The sequence below is a fragment of the Eucalyptus grandis genome, chromosome 5, assembly GCF_016545825.1.
Source record: "Eucalyptus grandis isolate ANBG69807.140 chromosome 5, ASM1654582v1, whole genome shotgun sequence".
NCBI lineage: Eukaryota > Viridiplantae > Streptophyta > Magnoliopsida > Myrtales > Myrtaceae > Eucalyptus > Eucalyptus grandis.
This window is the reverse complement of record NC_052616.1, coordinates 15,301,242-15,323,118: the sequence shown is the minus strand read 5'-3', so window position 1 is coordinate 15,323,118 and position 21,877 is coordinate 15,301,242. Positions and strand designations below refer to the sequence as shown.

The 21,877-nt window shown below is 38.0% G+C and overlaps 1 protein-coding gene across 1 annotated transcript; it reads right to left on the bottom strand.

The window, feature by feature from the left end:
- Positions 1-523: 523 nt before the first annotated feature.
- On the bottom strand, positions 524-1,056 carry LOC104444344 (proteasome subunit beta type-1). Its single transcript, XM_039313374.1, has 2 exons — positions 791-1,056; positions 524-683 (listed from the first exon to the last, which is right to left on the bottom strand). The coding sequence occupies exons 1-2, from the start codon at positions 1,054-1,056 to the stop codon at positions 572-574; spliced, it is 378 nt and encodes a 125-aa protein (XP_039169308.1). The 3' UTR covers positions 524-571.
- Between the last annotated feature and the right edge of the window lie 20,821 nt (positions 1,057-21,877).

Here is a 21,877-nt window from a genome sequence, read left to right as displayed (position 1 = left end):
GAATTTAAGCCCTCAAAGAGCCATATGTCCAGTGAAATATACACACAAAAACCAGAAATAACAGAAGTATTGTAAGGCGACGCAGACTCCAACTCATTCTGCCACAGAGAATGAAACCGTCTTAAATATTCAATGAAGCTTTTCAAGTTCTGGAATGACTCACATGGCCATACCTTCAACTTATTTCCAATTTCTGATGAGAGGAAGAAATCAGTTTCAAGAACCCTTTGAACAGGACAACCTAATCTATTATCCCCCTTTCCAGGTATACCCAATGCCCTATTCAACTTATCTAGCAAACCCAACGAGATGCGCAGAATCAATCCACTAACACGAAAGTTTCAACCTTGAAAGGCAACAGAGAAAGAGACAACAATATAATTCCCCTCCCAAGCATTCTAGGCAACATCCGGCAGCTAAAAAAGAAAGCATTTTGACACCCGGCTATGCAAAATAGCGGATTCGCCGAAATCCCAAAGCCCATCGCATCACAAGAAAGAGCATCGAACGCCGACATTCAGCTCAAGAAGCATCAGAAAAAACTCGATGGAAAAAGGAAGGGGCGGCGCGCTTACAGTTTGGAGATTTTGGAGTAATCGCGGGTGAGGATGCTGTAGCCGGTCGACATCCGGGTGTCCGCCGCGATCACGCAGTAGTCCCTGCCGGCAATCGCCACGCAAGATCTGCGCAGAAAACAGTCGCGTAAGATTTCAACGGCCGAAGAACATCGAATCCCACCGCCATCAGACACGAGCGCACAGAGACAGAGACAGAGACAGAGAGAGTATACCCTCCATTGTTGTCGTACGGGGACCAGTTCGCCTGCTGCTTCGTCATCGTCGGAGGTGGAGAGGAGACCGGAATCTGCCGGACGGAGGAGAGTTCGCGCTCGATTTCGTCGTCGTCGGTCGTCTGGTTTCTCAGGGCTCGAATGGAATCCGATCGCGCGACGAGCTGCGAAGTAATGAATGAGAACCCTTTTTCTTGGGCGAGAGGCCAGTGAGCTGCGGTCCGAGTGACCAATTTGCCCCTCCCTTGACTCCGTTTCTTACGCATTTGCCACCACCGGTGTCTGAGATTTTTCATTTTTAATTTTTTTCGCCAGAATTTGGAGATTAACTTTTTGCTTTTAGTATTTTTTAGCATAATTTGCAGCATGCCCACTTTTGATATTTTTTCCCTAATCCAAAAGATTTGAGAATTCCATAACCAAGATGTACATGAACATACAATTTCATAATGATTTCTCAAAATTCACAAGATATTTTTTAAGTTTTAATGGAATGATCATTTTTTTAACATATAGTTAAGCCTAAATAATCGAGCCATAGCACAATTTTATTTTTGAGCTCTCTTTTCTTAAAGTTCTCATTGAACATCCAACATTTAAAAAATTTGTGTGCACTTTATATTCTGACCATATTGTTCCCAACAAATTGCACCTTATTACCCAATACGAGTTCATAACTTTATACACGAATTGATATATTTAATTTTTTTGAATCATTGATTATGAAAATCTTGGCATATTTTGAGAGGGAATGATTGCGAGGAAAGATTTGATTTTCAATTGCATTATAAGAAGAAAAGATATACCAGAGTAGATGATGTGAAGTATCTAATTGGAGATGTGTACTTGCTTATGATATACCACGGGATGAAATTTAAAGTAGACGAATTTTCAATTTTTGTAATATATTTAGTTCCCTTTACCTTTAAATCATCCTGCGCTTTTAAGAAGAACCTGGGCCGAAGCCCAACAACTACTTATAATGAACAAGAATATCAAGCGTGACAAAGCCCAAACAACCCTAGCCTAACCCAACTAATCCAGATTTAAAATATAGAAAAACAAATTGCAGAGACTTCTAAAATGACAAAAACATTTATAAATTTTTTTGGTCTAAGACAAAAATATTTATATTTTTATTGGTTAGAAAAGCAAATTTTATTGAATTAAGGAGTACTTAAAACAAAAGAGCCCATCAAAGGGGCATCGGAACAAAGTAAATTCCAAAAATCTTGAAAGGGATTGACAACCCAATTTGAGGGAAGGACATTTTGTCTTTGGGCTTTAGCCAATAAGTCGCGGGCCTCTAAGATAAGTGCAATGGCTTCCTATAAAGGCTGATTTGAATACTTGATGCCGTTGACTATTTCCAAACAATCTAACTCAAATTCAAAGACTTCACCTTTTCTCTTTTGCACGAACTTTTAATCCTTCAAGAAGAGCTAGGGCTTCTAGTTAAGCAATGGATGAAGCTGGAACAGATCTGGCAAATCCGTCGCGAATAACCCCCAAATCGTCTCGGATCAAGCACGAAATCGTTCCCATTGAGACCCCATCATGTAAGAAGCATCGGTGTTCATATTTAGGGTATTACGCCTCAATGGGAGCCAAGCATGAGGTAAGTCCCTGTTCATCGAGTTGGAAATCGTTTTTTGGGTGTTCCATTTTCTGAAGTTACTGATTATATTGAGGGCCAAGTCAACTATGGCTTCTAGATTTGGAGTTTGACGCTGAAATAAAAAGTTGTTTCTTGCCTTGTAGATGCACTAGAGAGTAGTGGCGATTGTGTAAAAGGGAGGTGAGTGGTTTTGTTATTCGAGAAAATTACATAACCAACCCTCAATTCATGAAACACTTTAACTCGAAATATGGAATTGGATGGTAGGGTTTGTCCAAACGGAACTTGTCCAGGGGCTGAGCAAAAAGAAGTGTTCGATCATCTTGACTTCATTGACACATAAATTTTAATGATTATTTATTTAAAAATAAAAATAAAAAATAAAAATTACATAGCATATAATTTTAGGCTCATCATTATTTTTATAAGAGATGACGATTTGATATATTCAGTAAATCTTTTCTATATTCAAGCGATATACACACCGAGGAATATATTTCACAGAAAATTCGAAGATTTTAAAGGAATATTTCAGGTGGGATATATATTTGGTGTTAATCTTTGGGCAATATGCATTTGACATGATAAAAGAAACACCAGATCTTGCAATTGTCGATGGGCATGAAAAGAGGAAAGAAAATAAAATGAAATCGTGGAGATTGTGCCTTGGCTGTGCGAGATGCGATCGAAAAGAAGAAGGAAACTTTGCTTCTTCCATCTAGGGACTCCATTTCTTTGCATATAAAAGGGGGTGCCCTGCACACCATAACAGGAGACCACACAACTGAGAATACACGGCCACTACACAGAGAGATGTCCCACTTCTGAATCTCCCTCTGAGCCGAGGCCCTCTCGTCGGCGCCTCTCCCCGTTGGTCGACCGCCACCGCTCCTTCCATGATGACGCGAAGGTCTAGCCAAGCAACACGTCAGTCTTCGACGACCTTCGCAGCCTTCAAGCGAGACCCAACAGCAATTCCAACGATCTCTCAGTCCAGCGGTCATCTAGCGACGCCAGCAAGCCCCGTCCAACGAGCCCCGGTGCTGCATCCATCGTTGCGCCTCGCGACAGCCCAATCATGCGAAGCTCTTCATCGACGCTTCAAACAAGTCCTGCACCGCCCGCCATAGCCTCGCTGGGGGCTCTCCTGATCAGTGACCAGGGGCACCATTGGCGAGCGCAGATTCTCTAACGTATGTTCTCTAATATTGTTTGTTTTATTTGAAGGCAATTCTGGGCTTAGTTCAAGACCACCTTCGGTCAACATAGCAGCAAGGGTGGCGTGCACTGAATCATGGAAAATTCAATTAATGCGCGGTCACGTTCACACAAAACAAGAGGCAAAAGCGATGACGGGATTTAGAGAGCGATGCGCTGAAGCGGTGGGATTTGTCTTCTTCTTGAATAATCCACGTGGAAAGCAAAAGTTTCTCAAACGATTTTGCCTTCTAGCGAACCCCGGTCTCCATCCAAAGCCAGTGACGTCTGCTACGACGATTTGGTAGCAGCTCGAGCCTGCTGCCGCTGCCGCCCTCGCATCATCCACAAGCCGTGACCCGATCCAATTCCGATCCGGATTACGCGGGTTCGAATTAGGTAACAATCAATATCCAATTCAAATGGAATATGTCATTCCTTAATTCGGATTGATTTTTATCTAATACGTGATATTAAGCATATCCAATTAGGGCTTATTGATAAAGTTGATTTAATTACTAATTTGATCTGTAAAGATATCGGATCATTTTTTTTATTATCTCAACTTATTATTGGATAATTGCATTGTCTAAGATTGCGATAATCTTTTATTTGAGCCATGAGATAACGAATCATTTTTTTTATTATGTTGGATTCTGAATAAGTGCCTCATCAAGATTAAGATATCCATTAATCTAAGACGCAAGACAACGGATTATTTTTCTGGATATCGTAATCTTTTATTTGAATCTTGATTGATATCTTGAATGGTTTTGAAATTTTAGATAGACTTGCTAGCTCTAATAAATAAAAGTGCCAAAAAAACATTGCTTTTAGGATGTTAGATTTCCTTTTCTTTAATTAAAATTGCATGTTTAATTATTAGGGAATTTTTTTTTTGGTGACCCATGGAACCTGCGCACCGTACCAACACGGATAGCTCGAAAGGCTTGGGTTGGGGGGTAACGGGGGGCAACACGTGCTAGCCACCACACACGTGCTACCGAGTAAGTCACCCTGCGACACGCTCGGGAATTGAACTCCTCCCCTTACGTTAGGGAGAAGCTCGTCGCCAGCAGCGCCACCTAGGTAGGTGGTTATTATTAGGAATTTTAATTTAGAATTAAAAAAGAAAGACCGAAAAAATCATGCATGTGTCACCTAATGTAAAATTAGGTTTGCATATCATTTAAATTGCATATTTAGGAACAGTTAAATGTGTGACATACTAGGATAGTTGCATTAATATTTGCTCATCATTAGCTTAGGTCACGTGAGTAACATCACATGACATATAATTTGCCTATTAGATTGTGTTAGTATAGATACATTTTTATACATCATTGCACTGCAATGCACATAAATTAGGTTTCATTAAATAAGAGAAAAATCCAAAACAAATAATAATAATTTTTTACAGTGGTGTGTTTAATTCTTTTGGTGCAATTAGTGTTTAATAATGGTTGAGCATCCATGTGGTCATCCCATTGCATGATAGTGATTTAGGCCAAAACTAATCTAGACTGCCTACAAAATATTTTTGAAAGTAAAAAGAGTGGTACGGAAAGAACATTAGAGAAATCTAGTATAACCAAGTCTCCATATCCAAAATCTTTAGTTCGCATGAATAATTCTCTCATTATTTTACTTAGATGTCTAATCGACCTATCATAAACTAATTATTGGCGACTCCTAGTTAAAATTCATTTGCATGCTAAAAAATTTGAAACTAAGTCGCGAATTGATCTGGGCTTGGGAGAGCCTGAGCTAAGTCTAAACTTAGTAGTTTATTAGTCAAATCCTAGGTGGTACACCCGAGGATAGGTCTCAACAACTTCGTGGTGATAGATGGGCACCTGCTAATATTCTTGGCCTAAATAAGTTGTCTTTAGTCAGCAGGACATTTTGGCAAACGCTCCACAAGAAGTTTTTGACTTGGGAGGAGGGTTCTTAATTACAAAATTTTGTTCCATAACTTGCGGGTGACTGGAGTGATGATGACGCTTATGATGTTGATTGATTTCTCCTTTGTGCTCGCATCCAATCATATGCACTCTTCATTGTAGAAATCCCTAATTTTGTAACAGTCTACACCAAATTGTCTTCTAGAGTTTGAATCTTTAAGGACACTGCTAGGATGTCATTCACAATCTACTCACATCTCATCTGTTTTCCTCATGTAAAATCAATTCAGCAACTTTAGCTGGTTCTCTAAAGTTTGTTGGTCCGTCAATAAGTCCTCTCTTCAACCATCTATCCTCGCCAATGTGGATGTTTTCCCATTCTAACATACCATTGAACAAAATTAACTATTATTTCTCTTCCTGCAACATACTTTGCCAACCCAAGAAGGGTGGGACTTTTTATCAACTTTTCAAAAATTTCTTGTAGGAAAATACAGTCCTTTAAAGACTTAGCACCACAATGATGTTGAATTGTGAGATAGCCTATAAGCTTGCTTCCCAAGCATGGTTCTATTGAGGGATATCAAATCTCTGAAACCCATTCCACCCTTATATTCCCGAACCTCTAAAACCTCGTAGCTCCTCCAATGAAGTCTAACTCCTATTTCAGTGTTTTTCCACCAAAATTTTGCCACTTTTGTTTCAATTGCTTGACATATCGAGACTAGAATTTTGAAAATAGACATAGCCTAATAAGTTATAGCTTGGATCACTATCTTAATTAAAACTTCTTTTCCGGCTTTGGATATTACATTTTCCTTCCATCCCTCAAGCTTAATATTCACTTTAGCACTTATCAAGGCAAATATATGTTTCTTTGATTTCCCCCAATCCAAAGAGATCCCCAGTCACTTTCCTATTTTCTCGATTTCAGATACCATTAACACACCAGGCATATTACATCTCATATTTTGTGGACAGCTTGTGCTGAAGTAAATTCCTAACTTATTCAAGTTCCCAAAAGCAAAACAACATTGGCTCAAGATTAGAGCGAGGTTCTCACATTTTGTGACCTTTCCGTCTAAGAAAAAAATGGGGTCATTCGCAAGTAAAAGGTGAAAGAGATTAGGGCAATACCCATTCAGCTTAATCCTCGTGATGGTATCTTTCCTTACTGTTTTTTTCATTTGAACTGAAAGGGTACTAACCACTAAGATGAACAAATAAGAAGATATTGGGTCACCTTGTCTGATTCCTCATGATTGGTGAAAGAGAGAGAGTGGTTTGTCATTGAATTTCACATTGAAAGAAACAATTTTAACACATTTAATCAGAAGTATAGGGCAAGTGTCAAAACTTGACATAGGATGACACTTAAGTGCCAAAAGTTACTTAAGTATACTTACGTCCCACTTATTTTGAAAGTTGGAACACCTAAGTGCCAAGTCCGGGACCCTAGCCGGAAATCCTACGTGGCTATTTTTTTTTTTTTTTAAATAATATAGCTCACCTATGTAGCTTTCCAAAGAGTTGAATCAGCAAAGAAGAGCCAAAATGACGTCGTTTTTCCTTTTATTTGAATTTTAATGTAGATATTAATTAAATTAAATTAAATTTAAAACTACATTATTTAAATAAATAAAAAAAGTGAAGAAGAAGTTGCAGAAGATAGGCTAGGGCTGTCAACCCGTCCCCCACTACTGTCGACACGGCAACCATTGCCCAATCTAGGGGAAGGCCATGACCTTTGCTTGAGATTTAGGCAAGGGCTTGTAGGCCCTCACCATTGGTCTACCAGGGTCATTGGCCCCTAGCCACAGCCCAACGACCCTAGTTGACCCTCCTCCCATGGTTGCTAGCCCTTCCCAACAATAGTGTGGAGGCAGCAACGAGGGCTAAGCCCTCGCCATTTTGTGAACCCATCTTCCTTTTTTTTTTTTTGAAAAAAAAATCTATTAAATTTAGTTTTAAATTTAGTTTCATTAATATTTACATTAAAATTCAAATTTGAGGCAAAACGACATCTTTTTTGGCCTTTTTTTCACATTAGTGTACAAAACGACGTTGTTTTACATTTATCTTGCTAGAAAAATGCCATGTCAACATTTTGGCTAGATTTTCCCACCATTGGCACTTAATTGATCCGTTTAATTCTAATTTTGTCACTTAAGTGTATATTATGTCACTTCAGGGGTCCGGGTGTCCTCTATTTACCCATTGATCATAGAAGCCTAGGCTGCGCATGGTAAAATTTCTGAAATAGAAATTGATTTCTGGCCGAAATCAATTTCTCAATTTCTATTCTGGACAAGTTTCGAGCAAAGAAACCCGTTTGATAACGACTAAAATTTCTATTTCATAAATCCGTTTGATAACAAAAAAAAATTCTATTTCTATGAATCATGCTGTCCCCATCATTTTACCTCACTCTTCTTGATGCTTGTGGTGGTAATTTAATTTGATAAAAGCTATAAAAAGAAGCGATGCAGCATTGATATGAATTCAATCTTTCCATTCACATGTTCAAAAGGTAAGGAATGGACAGAGCGTGAATCTATGAACATGAACCTAGCATAGATCCTGGAAAAGGGAGGTCATGACAAGAATTCAACATGGAATTACATGAGGTAGAACCAGCATGGGCATTAAAGCATTGTCCAGTAGAGTTTCACTATGGAGATATACATCTAACAAGTTTAAGCATGCACCAATTCAGGACACTATAACTCAGTAATACACTTCCTTTGTTTTAGCCAAAAGCTTAGTAGCACACCTTGCAAGTTAGGAATTAACTCCTTAATGATCCGTACCTATCAAGTAGCAGCACCACAACAAAATTGTATACAGTCTATAACACAAACCTAACATGTGAAACGCCGAAATCACGATAAAATGAGTAAATGCCAAACAAGATGGCTCTAAACTCACATATTTGCCTCCTCACAGATCAACAAGTAGACATCAATTGCTTCTGCACCTACCACCAAATGCCACAAGACTTGGGAGCTGTTCTTGGATGCCAAAATATTACCAATTCGGTCGACATTCTTTAAACTTTGAATTTACAGAATAAAAGATAGCGGGGACAACATAATTATATGACAACCAGTCAAACTATAAAAGCCCGAAGCTAGGGCGTTGAAGAAAGGGTTGAAGCCAAGTACCCCCAAAACCGAAGAAATGAACAAGAACAGAGACAAGACAAAAGAGCACCATTTATTAACACGGTGATTATGCACGAAATAGAGTAGCCCGGACTCGCAAAGCACAAATTGCGGAGCACAAGCACGAGAACAAGCACGTAAGAACAAGAAAGAGGCGAAAAAGGAAGGATCGATCGAACCTCATGAGGAATCGAAAGCAGAAAGGGGCGACAGCGACTGGATCCGCGGAATCGAGAGCGGAGGGGGACGCGGACGAAGATGGGCGACAGAGATGGGCGACGGCACGGTGGCCCCGGAGTTGGGCGACTGGATCCGCGGAATCGAGAGCGGAAGGGGACGTGGACGAAGATGGGCGACAGAGATGGGCGACGACTGGAGATGGGCGCGGCGACTAGAGTTGGGCGATGCCGACGGCGACTAGAGTTGGGCGACGGCGACGGCTGCTGGAGTTGGGCGACGACGACGGCTGCTGGAGTTGGGCGACGACGACGGCTATTGGGCGATGGCGGCGGAGCGCGGACAGGGGACGCGAACGGACGAGGCGGGTCCAACGGGACGATCGGAGCAAATTGGCCGATCGAGATGAGCGGCGAGGGTGACAACGAGGGCGAGATGAGCGGCGACGGCGAGGATGAACAGCTTCAGAGTCGCTAGGGTTTTTGGTTGAGGTGAGGAGAAGGAATGGGAAAGCTACGGTAGTGAGGAGAGAAGGAGTCGATGTTTGCTAAAGGAAGAAGGGGGATGGATAAGAAATAATTTCTATTTCTACTTGAAATAGAGAAGCTAAAATTTTTAGCTTCGATTTCTCACCCAAAACAATTTCTGAAACAGAGAAATCAATTTGCGTTACCAAACGAATTTCTGTTCCAAACTTGTTCCGGGAAACAGAGAAATAGAGAAATTGAAAAACAAAAATTTTACCATGCGCAACCCTAATCTTCACATACACCTTCCAAAAAGTCCATTCAATTCTGTCATAAGCTTTCTTCATATTTGCCTCCCTCCCATAAACACACTTTGTTAACTTCTATAAGATCAAGGAGTAATTGCTTCAATCTATTTGCCATCACATTTGAGATAATTTTGTATGCAAAATTGCACACTAATAAGATGAAATTTATCACAATCTTTCCAAGTTTTGAACTTTCAGAATCAAGGTAATATGAGTTTTGTTCATATCATGATTGAGATTCCCTGAGTCGAAGAGAGTTTTCACTTCATTAAAAACACTAAATTAAATTACCTCCCGATAATGCCGATAAAATTGTCCATTTAGGTCAACAGTTGGAAAATAGCTTTCTATGCTCAATGTCATGTCTTGTGGCTCATATCCATTTCTTCGAAAACAAGAGAGGGACATTGTTGTAGATAGGTTCAAAGTTTCGATGTCCTACCTATATATATGTCTTTAAAGAAGCTCAATGTCATTTTTGTGGATCATTTGGATTTTGACACCATGTTTTATCCATTCTCTTTAACATAGAAAATTTGTTCCTCTGACGTCTTTGAATTATCATAATATGAAGAAATTTAGCATTTTTGTGGCCCCATTTCAACTCATTAATTTTTTATCGTAATCCCCAATACATCTCCTCTTGCCTCCACAAGTCATCAATTTCACTATTCTAGGTTTGTTCCCCATTCTTGTTTGTTTGAAAGGTTTGAGCATTCACAAGAGTTTGCGATTCATTTTTCAATTCATCTATCATTTTTTATTTTTATTTTTTTGCTATTTGGGAATGCTTTCTTGCTCCACATGGCCAAATCTATCGCCACTTTCTTTAACTTGTACACCAGGTCACCATCAACCAAGTTTGTGGAGTTCCAACTCTCCTTTATGATTAGAACCTATCGTAGGTCGTGCGAAAGCTTTAGCTTCAGGATACATGATTCTCCACTCAAAGTTGCAAACCACCCTATCAAGCCTCTTCTTTACATATTCCTGCCCTTCATGGTTATTAGTCCATGTGAAAACAAGCCTTACTCTCCATGTTTGTCAATCCACAAGCGTTCAAGAAGTCTTGAAATGCATATGGTCTATACTTTTCAGCCATTCGTTTACCCATCTTTTCCCAATGATATAACACCTAGTTAAAGTCCCCTAAACACACCCAAGGGAAGTTATTTAATAGACTCAAATGTTTCAGTTGCTCCCATAAGGTAAGTCTCTCTTGGAATGTTGCTAGTGTATGCACAAAGATCAGTCTAAAAAAGCTTCCTTGCTTCGGTATCTTCCAAGTTTATTTTGAGGAATTTACTAGTGGCTAAGTTCACCGAAATTAATGTTGTCTCATTCCAAAATAAGGCGAATCCCCCACCAATACCTATTGAGTTCATCACGAAATAGTTCCAGAATTGTAGTCTTCTTTTAAGCTGTTGAATAACTCTTCTGATTTTTTATTTCCATCAAAAACATCACATTGGACCTTTCTTAAGCCACAAGGGCTCTTAGGGCTTGAATTGTCAAGGGTTGAGGCGTGCCCAACCCTTGACAATTTCAACATAAAAGCCTCATTTGTAACACGGTGGTTTATTAGGGCTAGCCACCAAATCTTTTTTTTTTTTTTTACTTCATCTACAAACTGAATTGGGGTATCTAAAAGCTCAGAATCATCTAACAAAAATATGCTTGAGTTCTATCCATTGTACGGATTATATCTATGGACCTTTTTGGGCTTTCTAAATTTTGATCTGCAATTTTTCCTCTGCAGAGAGGTCCCTGTATTTTGCATTAAAGGGAGCTCTAAGCATAGTGTGGAAGGGACAACATGCTCATCCATTAAAGCCAGCTTTTGTGTGATCATTGTAGAGGGAAAGTGCTCATCCATTATCTTTTTTTGCCCCTTTCTTCCTGCATCTCACTATCTTAGCCCTATGAATCCATGACATCCCCTTGACTCAAAACTAATTGTCTCGAGTCAACAGGGGTCTCCGGAAACATCTCTTCATCTCCTTCCTCTTCCATAATCTCACCATATAAGGCCATATAGAAAGGGCTGTTGGCATTAGATTCAGCTTTCAACCAGGATCCAAATAGGATATTATCATTTGTAGCAAAAAAAAAAAAAAAAAGCTTTCATCATAAGGCACCTCCTCATAATTCTTAGCATAGTGGCCAATTCTTCCTCAAGAATAGCAGAAATGTGGAAGTCTCTTGTACTTTAAATATAGCCAGTGCTCTATCCCCTTAAAAAGCTTGAGATCACTCCTGACATGAGAGGAAAGTTCAGTTTCAAAGCAACCCTCGCTTTCCGCATTGTGATTGAAGTAGCCTCTTCACTCTATCTTCACTTCAGCCACTTGCCCAATCTTTTCGGTAACGCTTGTAATGACTTTTTTGGTTCTTCCTTCTAATGGCAGCCCATGTATTTACATCTAGAAAAAACAGGAGTCAAAGGCAATACGATGCGAAGGTGTGCTCAGCTCTCACTCTTTTAGCACTAACAAATTGCTTGAGAAGGACCAGGGTCCAATGCTTAAAATTCTATACTTCTCTTCTATTGAAGGGAAATCAAAGGAGAATAATCCACGCTCAAGGTGCTTAAATACAACGCTTTGAGATTTCTGTGCCTTTTTTTTTTATTATTATTGTGGATTGGAAGGCTTGGAAGTTGACATTTGTGGTGCAAAACAAGCGGCCAAGCAAGGTTCATTTACATTCTTTCATTTTCTCCTTAGTCACCACTTCATCTAGTACCGCAATTTTCCTTTGTGACCACAAATGTCCCATTCTTTTGCATACGGCAGCCATGCGCCTATCTTGGTTGCTATCATCTCCTATTGTGAGAGTTGCAAGAGAAGAGCGAGAAGAGCCAAAAATTAGAAACTACCAACCCTAATCATAAAAAATAGATCATTCCATTTCATTTCTTTTGGCAATAAATCAGTGCAAAAACTAAAAAACACATGGCGCGCGACCTGTGAATATGGAGGATGCAGCAAATCAGAGCAAAGACCTTGGAGTACCATGAATAAAAATTGTGAAGATCGAGGGCACAACAAATCAATGCAAAAACCTTGGAGTGCCCATTTAAAGAGAGATAGAAGGACCCAGAGTAGTTAGTTGGGGTTCGCTAGTTAGGTGAGATCCATGGCTTCTACATTGTGGAGATGGAACAAAAAGTGGGGCTTTAGTTAGGGTTAAGAGGGAGTGGGATGAGGCTACCCAGAGGTAGAATATTGCTTTACAGGCAAGAGAGAAAGAGCTCTAGATTTGAACAGCACTAAATGGAGTTCTAAACCTTTCGGGAGGAATTGCAGCACAAGTCCAAAATTTTATGTATACATGTGTAAAATCCTCGACTTTTCAATTCATCCAACCAAGTCCCAAATCTTTACCATAAAGGCAATAGAGTTCTAATCCTTTGGATCAGTTCAATTAAGTCCAGTATATTTCTTTATAATGAAATTAAGTCATTAAAATTATGTCCAAAATCGCCACCTAAAGATGCCACAAAGGCAATTTGAAGCGACACTCAGACAAATTTTGAGTTTGGTCAAAAGAACTTGATTATAGGTTTTGCAAGATACTTATGATTTTATTGAAACCATCAAGGTTTTGGATCTTTCCATACCTTTTTTTCCCTAACAATTCGGGAACTTCAAGTGCAAAATTCCATACTCGGATGGAGATCCTCTATCCTACACTATGCTTCTTAATATACCTCCACAAATCTCAACCATGGATGACAATCTCATTTTCATAAATCGAGGATGAGACTGTACGCATCAGGGGATCCGCGTTTGTCGCGATTAATCGTTAAAAAGCCAAAAAAAAAAATAAGATGGTCAAAAGCCAAAATTCCAATGATAAAACACCCATTTATTTATGTTATTTATTCATGCTTTTTTTTTTCCTTTCTACCTCAAAAAGCAATGACAAAGTGGAGCTGTTGCTTTTATCCTATCCAGCGCAAGCAAGGCTTATCGCGATTGAGGTAGTGGGAAATATATTTCTTTTTATTTTTATTTTCTGTTAACTTAAAATGAGATGGTTAAGAAGTCAAAAGTCAAAATAATAAAACCCCCAAAGCACCATCAAGTGGAGCCGCCGTTGCTTTTGTTTTGTGCTCCTCTAGTATGAGCAAGACTTGCCGCGGATGAAGTCGTTGGGAAACATAACATCTTTCTTTTTACCCTAATTTAACTCATAAAATGTTAGCCTACATTCTTTGGCCAGTTGTTTGTCTAGGTTCCAAGACCTATACAAAATGAGAAAGTAACTTTCCTATAATACATATAGGAGTGTGCATCACCTCATGTCCAATTCGGGAACCCAATAGAACTAGCCAGTTTTGGATGGTTCTTGCAAAAATTGGTCTGATTTCTAGTTCTTGAGGAGTAATTGAACCTATTGGACCGAACCAACCTAAAGTATGCTATTATTTTATTTAGCAAGGGCAAAAGGTAAAGTTGTTTATGGAACTAATATCTTCTTTTACTAGCAACTTCACTATTATTAGTAAATTCATTTTATATTAAAGTAACTTTCAATATATTTAAGAATTGTTGAGAAAGAAAAATCTCAACCATTGATAATAATTTCTTTTTCACGGATCGACGGCGAGACTTTACGAATTAGGGATCCAAGTCTGTCGCGCTTAATAGTTAAAAACTAAAAATAAGATGGTCAAAAGTCAAAATTCCAATAATAAAACACCCATTTTTTTAAATTTTATTTTTGCATGCCTTTTACTTTTTACCCCAAAAGCACTGGCGAGTGGAGCTGTTGCTTCTATGCTTTCCCGCATAAGCAAGCCTTATTGCCATTGAAGGTCGTGAGAAATATATATATATATTTTTTTCGTTAATTTAAAATGACTTGTTCAAAAAGTCAAAAGTCAAAATAATAAAACACCCAAAGCACTAGCAAGTGGAGCCGCCGTTGCTTTTGTGCTCCTTTAGCATATGCAAGACTTGCCGCGGGTGGAGTCGTTGGGAAACACCTTTCTTTTTTGACCGATGAAATCTTAGCCTACATGCGTTGGCCAGTTGCTTGTCTAGGTTACGAGACGTATACAAAATGAGAAAGGAACCTCACGAGAGTCGCCACTAGCACATTTTCTTAAGGATACGATTTACTTATCTGAATTTCATTAGATTATATGAGATTAGAAGTGTGCATCGACTCTTATCCAACTCATGAATCGGAACAAACTGGCCAATTTAGTTTGTTCTTGCAGAAATCGGTCTTATTCCTAATTCCTGAGAGGAATCAAACCTATTGGCCCGAAGTATGTTATTATTTTATCTAGGAAGGGCACAGAGAACAATTATTTATGGAAGTAATCGTTTCTTTTACTAGCAACTTCCCTGTAATTAGAAATTTCATTTCATTTTATACAAAAGTAACTTTCAATATATTTAGGAAATTTTAAGAAAAAATGAGCTCTTGCTTCCAATCTAGGAACACACCTATTCCAGAACCAATTACCCCTATACAAGATCATATAGCAAGGACCATGTTTTTGAAGTCACTCGTAATGCACAATGGGCTTAGACAATCACGCAAGTTAGCATGGGTTCACAGCCTCCATAATGCACTCCTAAATCACGACAGTGGCTCATGCATCAAGGTCCACGACGATAGTTGCACAAGTTAGTGTTGGGAAAAAATGGCTTCGAATTGGATAGAACAATGAAGAAGGATCTTTAGAGTACTCAAGTCGAATTTTGAGGCGTGATTTCACTTTCTTTAAGGATTTATTTGTCTCACAACAATATTAATAGTCACCGGTAAATATCCTCCAAAATATAACAAAGTCTCAAAATGAGAATACTATATAGCAATCATAGTATTTCTCTAGAGTATCTCTAGAAAACAATTGAAAGGATGGCTGTTGTTTTAAAAAAGAATGCTCGAAAAGATAAAACAATGATCACTCTCTTTTTTTCCAAAAATTGACATGTATATATATATATATATAACACTCTTAAAACATAGGCAACTCTTCGTGAAAAATTGCAAAAAAATGAACAAACGTGTCCTTTCAAAAATTGTCCAAATAAACAAAGGTGTCCATTCGGAAGAAGTTGAAAAACGAACAATTGCAACCATTCAGGAAAAGTTGCAAACTATTCGGAAGAAGTTGAAAAACGAACAATTGCAACCGTTTAGGAAAAGTTGCAAACTGAATAAGTATCTTTTCCAAAGGTTGTCTTGAAAAGTCATAAACAAAAATTCGGAATAATAATTTTTTAAAATAAATAAAATTTTGATTTTTTTTAATACTTCCGAAAATTCTCAAAATCAAAAAACAACAAAATAAACCGCGCAATTATTTTAATAATATGACCATACGAAAGAAAAAATAAAATAACAAAGGGGTTAGTGCTAATTAAACCGCGCAATTATTCGCGCACCTGCATGCAGTTATGGTGGGGTTCCCCACCTAATCATTCCCTTAAGTACATAAAGGAAACCTCACACTTATTAATTGGCTCACTTCCTCCCACTTTTTCTATGTGGGATAAGGAAAATGCACTTAATTTGTTTTCACAAACAAACCCCAACAATTAACGTGGGTTCGCAGCCTCCCAGACGACTAATAAATCCAGGGAAATTTTAAGGAAATAACGCTAAGACATATGTTAATGACCAAGACATCGAACACCGGTGCGAATGATCGATGTCGTAATCGAATCGATTTGGCTTGTGGAAGGTTTCGTAGCAATCGAATTCAGCCCCTCGACGAGTCTTCAAATTGGCGGAGTCAATCTCCAGAACTTCCTTTTCTTCTTTTGCCACGCAAGTGTAATTTTCCCCATAATTTCTCAACTCGCGTCCTCCATTACTAGGTCACGGATTGGTTCATGAATCCAAAGAATTGTTTCGGGGGGTCGAAATTTCCTTATAGGGTAAGTTACAAACATAGTCGTCAACTCGTCATCATATTGTTGCCCGAATTCAATTTTGGTCCCTCTATTATATTTTGTTATAATTCAGTCCTTTGAGTTATCTCCAGCGATAATTTAAGGACACGCTTCAAGTTCTCGTCCAAATGGGAATGGAACATGCTTACTACTCTACACTAGCTAAGTGACTCCCGGCTCCTACTTGTTCAAATTTCTAAAAAAAACTATACTTTTGGTTCTCGTACTTTTAGAAAAGTTCAAGTTCAATCCCCATATTTTGTTTTTTCGCAACAATATTAGTCCTAGATACCCTTTTTTGGACATGTCCTTGTGACATTGAATGTAAAGACTAAGGATGTGAAATGATTAGAAAATATTTATACAAGATTTAGGATAAAGATGTCACGAAAGAAATTAAATTTTCATGAAAACTAATGTAAGGACTAGTTGTGTAACTAAAACCAAAACATGAGGAGGACTAGAATTGAACACTCCTAAAGGCAAGAAGGTGAGGAGTATAACTTTTTGAAGAAATTTTCATGCCAATTTGTCCATGCCAAAATTAGGAAGTTAAATCGTAACAAAATATAGTCTGGGGAACAAAACTGAATTCACACAAAAGTGCGAGGATGATTTTTGGAATTTCCCCTAAGAAGTAGTAACCCTTCAGCGAAGTTGCCTAAGCAGAAATATTTGACTTTTATTATAAGTTATCAGCATTGAGCTAAATAACGGCGCCGATAACGTGGACAAGATCAGCTCCAAATCAACGTCTAAAAATTGTAAAATTCTCTGAATAATACATGTCCCTACAAGCCGTCCGGCTCATATTCCTTACTTACGTAATGAGGCACACGTCACGAGGAAGGTATTTATGTCGTCATATTGATTTGCTAGCAATCTTCGGCCTCATCTATTGACTTTCGGAATTCATTCTAAATAATGAAAGACTATAACCAAATGAAATTATAGTGAGTAGGTTATCAAAGAAAAGATTATGTCACCTTCATTCATACATGCATGCGTGCATACATGCATACATATAGAAAAGTTGTTGTATAAATTCTAAAACTACTCACATCCAGTCATGTGTGCGCTTGATTGGGCGTTATTGGCCTTGTTAAATTTCTCCCAAAATAATAGTCGATCATTGACTTGTATCAAATTCCAACAAAAGCTTAAAAGCTTAATATCCTATGAATTATTATTTTTGGCCATCAGTTAGATAGATCATTGACTTCCCATGTTGATGTATGATTTGAATTAGCCGGCCAGAAATTTTCTAATCTTATGATAAGATTTTTTTTGAAAGTGTCCATACCCAAAAATCCATCGCACTAAAGTTTTGTTTAGTGACCTTAACATAATTCTCTTTCCTGACCTTGTAAGTCATATTAATTAACTTAATGGCAGATCCTTAACACCTCCCTCCTACAAAAAGACAGACAAAAGGACGATGAGATAATGAAAACAACTGTTAAGACTCATTGAATAGGAGGACGACCGAATAAGGTCATTAATTAACATGTCACCTTAAGCTATGACATCGTTTAGTATACCTTTTTTGTCTAGAAAGAGAAGAGAACAAAAAAGCAGGAGAGGATTGGCGCAAACCCGTAACTTACTAGATTTTTTAAGCTCCATACGATCCTTTAACTTACTAGATTCAATCAATCGAAGCGGATTGGCGTAATTGATATAACAATAGGGCCATCCGCCTCAGGAAGCGAGAGGTCTTGAGCTAGAGCCTATTGTTGGTTGAATATCTCATGTCCTTGATAACAACTTTGCGATTTGCGTCTGCCGATTATTTTATTGGAAAAAAATGAGCTAGGGTTATTTATACGCTTGGTAAAACACTTGGTCATCCGCCTCAGGAACGGAGAGGTCCCGAGCTCGATCCCACTACCACTTGATCGTGTCATGTACTTAATAATTAATGGCTATAAATCCTTCCATTATAAAAGGAGCTACGGGTTGTTTATAGATGACGATGTTCTCTTTGCCTTGATGAACGCATGAATATTCAAACATCAAACGACCTTTATTATAGCATCACACAGTATATTCACAGAAAACAAAGGTAACTCACGTAACCAAACAACATGGTGTCTGCTTCCTTCCTTCAAAACCATGGAAGAAGCGATTGAAACCTAGTTTGACTCAAATTCCTAAAGTGAATGCCACGGTATGTTCTACAAGAGCTCCAGTTTGGGAGCTGATGCATACACCATGCAAAGAAGCCTTTCGTGCAGAAGCTCCTCTTTCCATTTGCTATTCATCTTAGCAATGAACTCCTCACTCCTCTTCTCCAAATCGCTATCTCCTTCTTCGGCTTCACTGTCCTCATCCTCTTCTTCTTCCATGTCATCATCGTTATCTTCCTCGTAGCCATCATAACCATGGTACTCATCGTCTTCATCATCGTCGTGGTTGCCACTGTTCTCTTCCTCAATTAACATGATGAAACCATCATAACCATGGTACTCATCGTCTTCAGCACGGTCGCTGTTGCCACTGTTCTCTTCCTCAATTAACATGATTTCATGGTCGATATTTTCCAGCAAAGGCGGCGCAAAGAAAATCCCATCAATATCTCCACTGGTTATTGGCTTCGAACTCCTGAGGGACCCCAGAAAGATCACGACGATGATGAAGTTAAACACGACGTAAACAATGGCCCGGTTCGATTTCACCACGAGCATGAAGGTGGAAACAAAAACGTCGTGACAGGCGCCACCGATATCGAAGAGCAATATCGATGCCGCAACACTGATGCATAAGAGAACAAGCAAGAGAAAGAAAGAAGGAAGTGCCAACCCCTTCATGCCAATTCTCAGGCCTCCCGAGTGATCGAAACGATTTTCTGTAAACTGTGATTGATGAGCACGGAAAGAATGCGTGATGTTCGTTGTTATAGCATCTCATGAACTCTTATTATATTGAAAAAAGGAGCAAGATCAAGTTCAGTTCCTGGAAATTCCCGAGGAACTTCGCAAAAGTCAGACGTTCTGGAAAAGCTGGAAACTTAAAATAATTGCTTGTTAAGAAAAAATTGCCATAGTGCAAGTATGAAGGTCACTCTTGTTGTGCGAGTAAATGAATTGATGTGCGGACTGGTTCTTAGTAGACATTATTGGCCTCAGAGAACTTTATGGACTATGTCGAGCTTCCGTGGTGATCGAAAGTTGACAAGACTTCATTATCAGGAGGATGTCTGAAAGCAACATGTCGATAGGGGAGAGTTTAAAAAAAATTGGGTTAATATTACAAAAAATCTTAAATTAATATATATTATATAAATTTATTCTAAATTAATTTTTAACTATAAAAAAATTCTAAACTAATGCATTAATCAAAAACTCGAAATTAATATATTTGTGATAAATTTATTATATGTTAGTTTCAGATAGATTAGATTGATATCATGAAAATCACATTTAGTATAAATGCGATAAATGAATAGTAAATTTTCAAATTGATATATCCATCAATTGTCACATATCTTCTAACTCAATAATTTAATTGTAAAATTTAACAAACTAACGAAAGGTAAATTTACCACGTGTATACTAGTTTGAAGTTTTTGAAGGTAAAAACAAATTAATTTAAGCTAAATTTGTCATAAATTAATAGTTGGTTCAAGGGTCTCCTGATTATTATTATTATTATTTTGGTCGGCCAACAAAGAGTCTCTTGACTTGAGATTATAAATAGTTGACCGGCTGTAGCTTTTACATGATAGCTTAAGTGAACGCATCATAAGTTCATAATCCCGCCCCCCACCACCCACCCCGGGGGAAAAAATCCCCCCAACACGGAGGTTATGCTATTGTACAGTGTAAACGTTTGCGAAAGCAATTATAGTCCAGAACTAGAACACTTGACAACTATCTTAAATACACTAAGGGTGTGTTTGATTAAAAAAAAAAATCGCAAATTAGTTTTTCGGACCTTCACAAGTTTGGTTCACGAAAAATCATTTAAGATTAGAGAAAATATATATGCTTAAAGTTAGGAAAATGAAGTTTCTAAATCTGAAAAGTTGAAAGCATTTTTCTAAAAAATGATTTTTCGAAAAATATTTTTCTTTATCATGAAATTTTCCTCGAAAGGTGCGTTTGTTTTGGGGAAACCTTTGCATTTTCTTTGAACGTAGATGATTTTTTATTGATTGATCATTTTTTAATAAACCAAACAAAAAGTAATTTGCAGAGAATTTTTTCGCTCAGATAAATACACCCTAAGAATGCACATAGGTAATTATGGTATCGGCTCACTTTATCTTACCTAGCAAGGAGTAGAACATTCCCAATTTAAAATAAGAATTGATTGCCTCGTATGACTAACAAGAAAAGGTTAAAAGAATGGCCACATGTTGATGTCTTTTTTTCCTCCGGAATGTGAGATTTTGTAAAAACTCGTTTCCATGAACTTTTAACTATCTATACTAGCGAGTTTTGAAGAAAATTCAGATTTAGAAGTTTCTCTCTCCCATTTTAAAGAGGTTTCTACCCGATTTAGTCTATAACTGGGTTTTTGTATGTATGATTTCAAGATTTCACTTTTCTCTAATTTCATTGGCGTGCAAGTCCAAATTCAAAAGAGATTGGAATCGTTGTGTGAAGGTTTCGCCCTCACAAGTGCCAAATTTATGCACGTTCAACCTTGTTACTTTGAAGGGTGATGGTCTTAGGGATGCTGCCAAAAGACAAAGCTATAGCAACAGAAGAAGAACTCGATGTGTGCTCATTACTGAAAATAGATTGGTGATCAGTCACTGATTTTGGTTTGAAGAATTCACAAATCTGCTCTTTAAGCATACGACACATTTACATTGTTCTACTGATTCATCTTCTTATGTAGAGCTCGTTTTGTTTTGGATTTGTCTTAATTTGCAATTGAAACACATTTTTCTATTTGTATATCCGAGGAAATAAAATAGATGTTTCTTTAACGGAAAAAAAATACTAGCAAGCATTAAAGGGAAAATTGTCCAAAAAATCATAAACCTATTATACTTTTGCGAATCTAGTTTTAAACTTTTTAATTATGTCAATTTATTCGTAACCTGTTAATTTTAGTCGAAAATCATTGAAGTAAATGTCAATCATCCTACGTGGCATAGTTGGCACTAACGTAGAAATTTTTTTATAATATTTTAATTTTTTTAATTCATTTAGATTTTTTTTTTCTATTTTTTTTTTCCTTCCCTTCTTCCTCTAGCCAATCACTAAGCCTTAGTGATGGTTGACAACTAGGCAAGGGTGAGGCGGGCGGGCAAGCCTCACTTGCTATTAGCAAAGCTCAACTTTGCTAAATTTGGTGAGACTTACCCTTGCCGAGCATT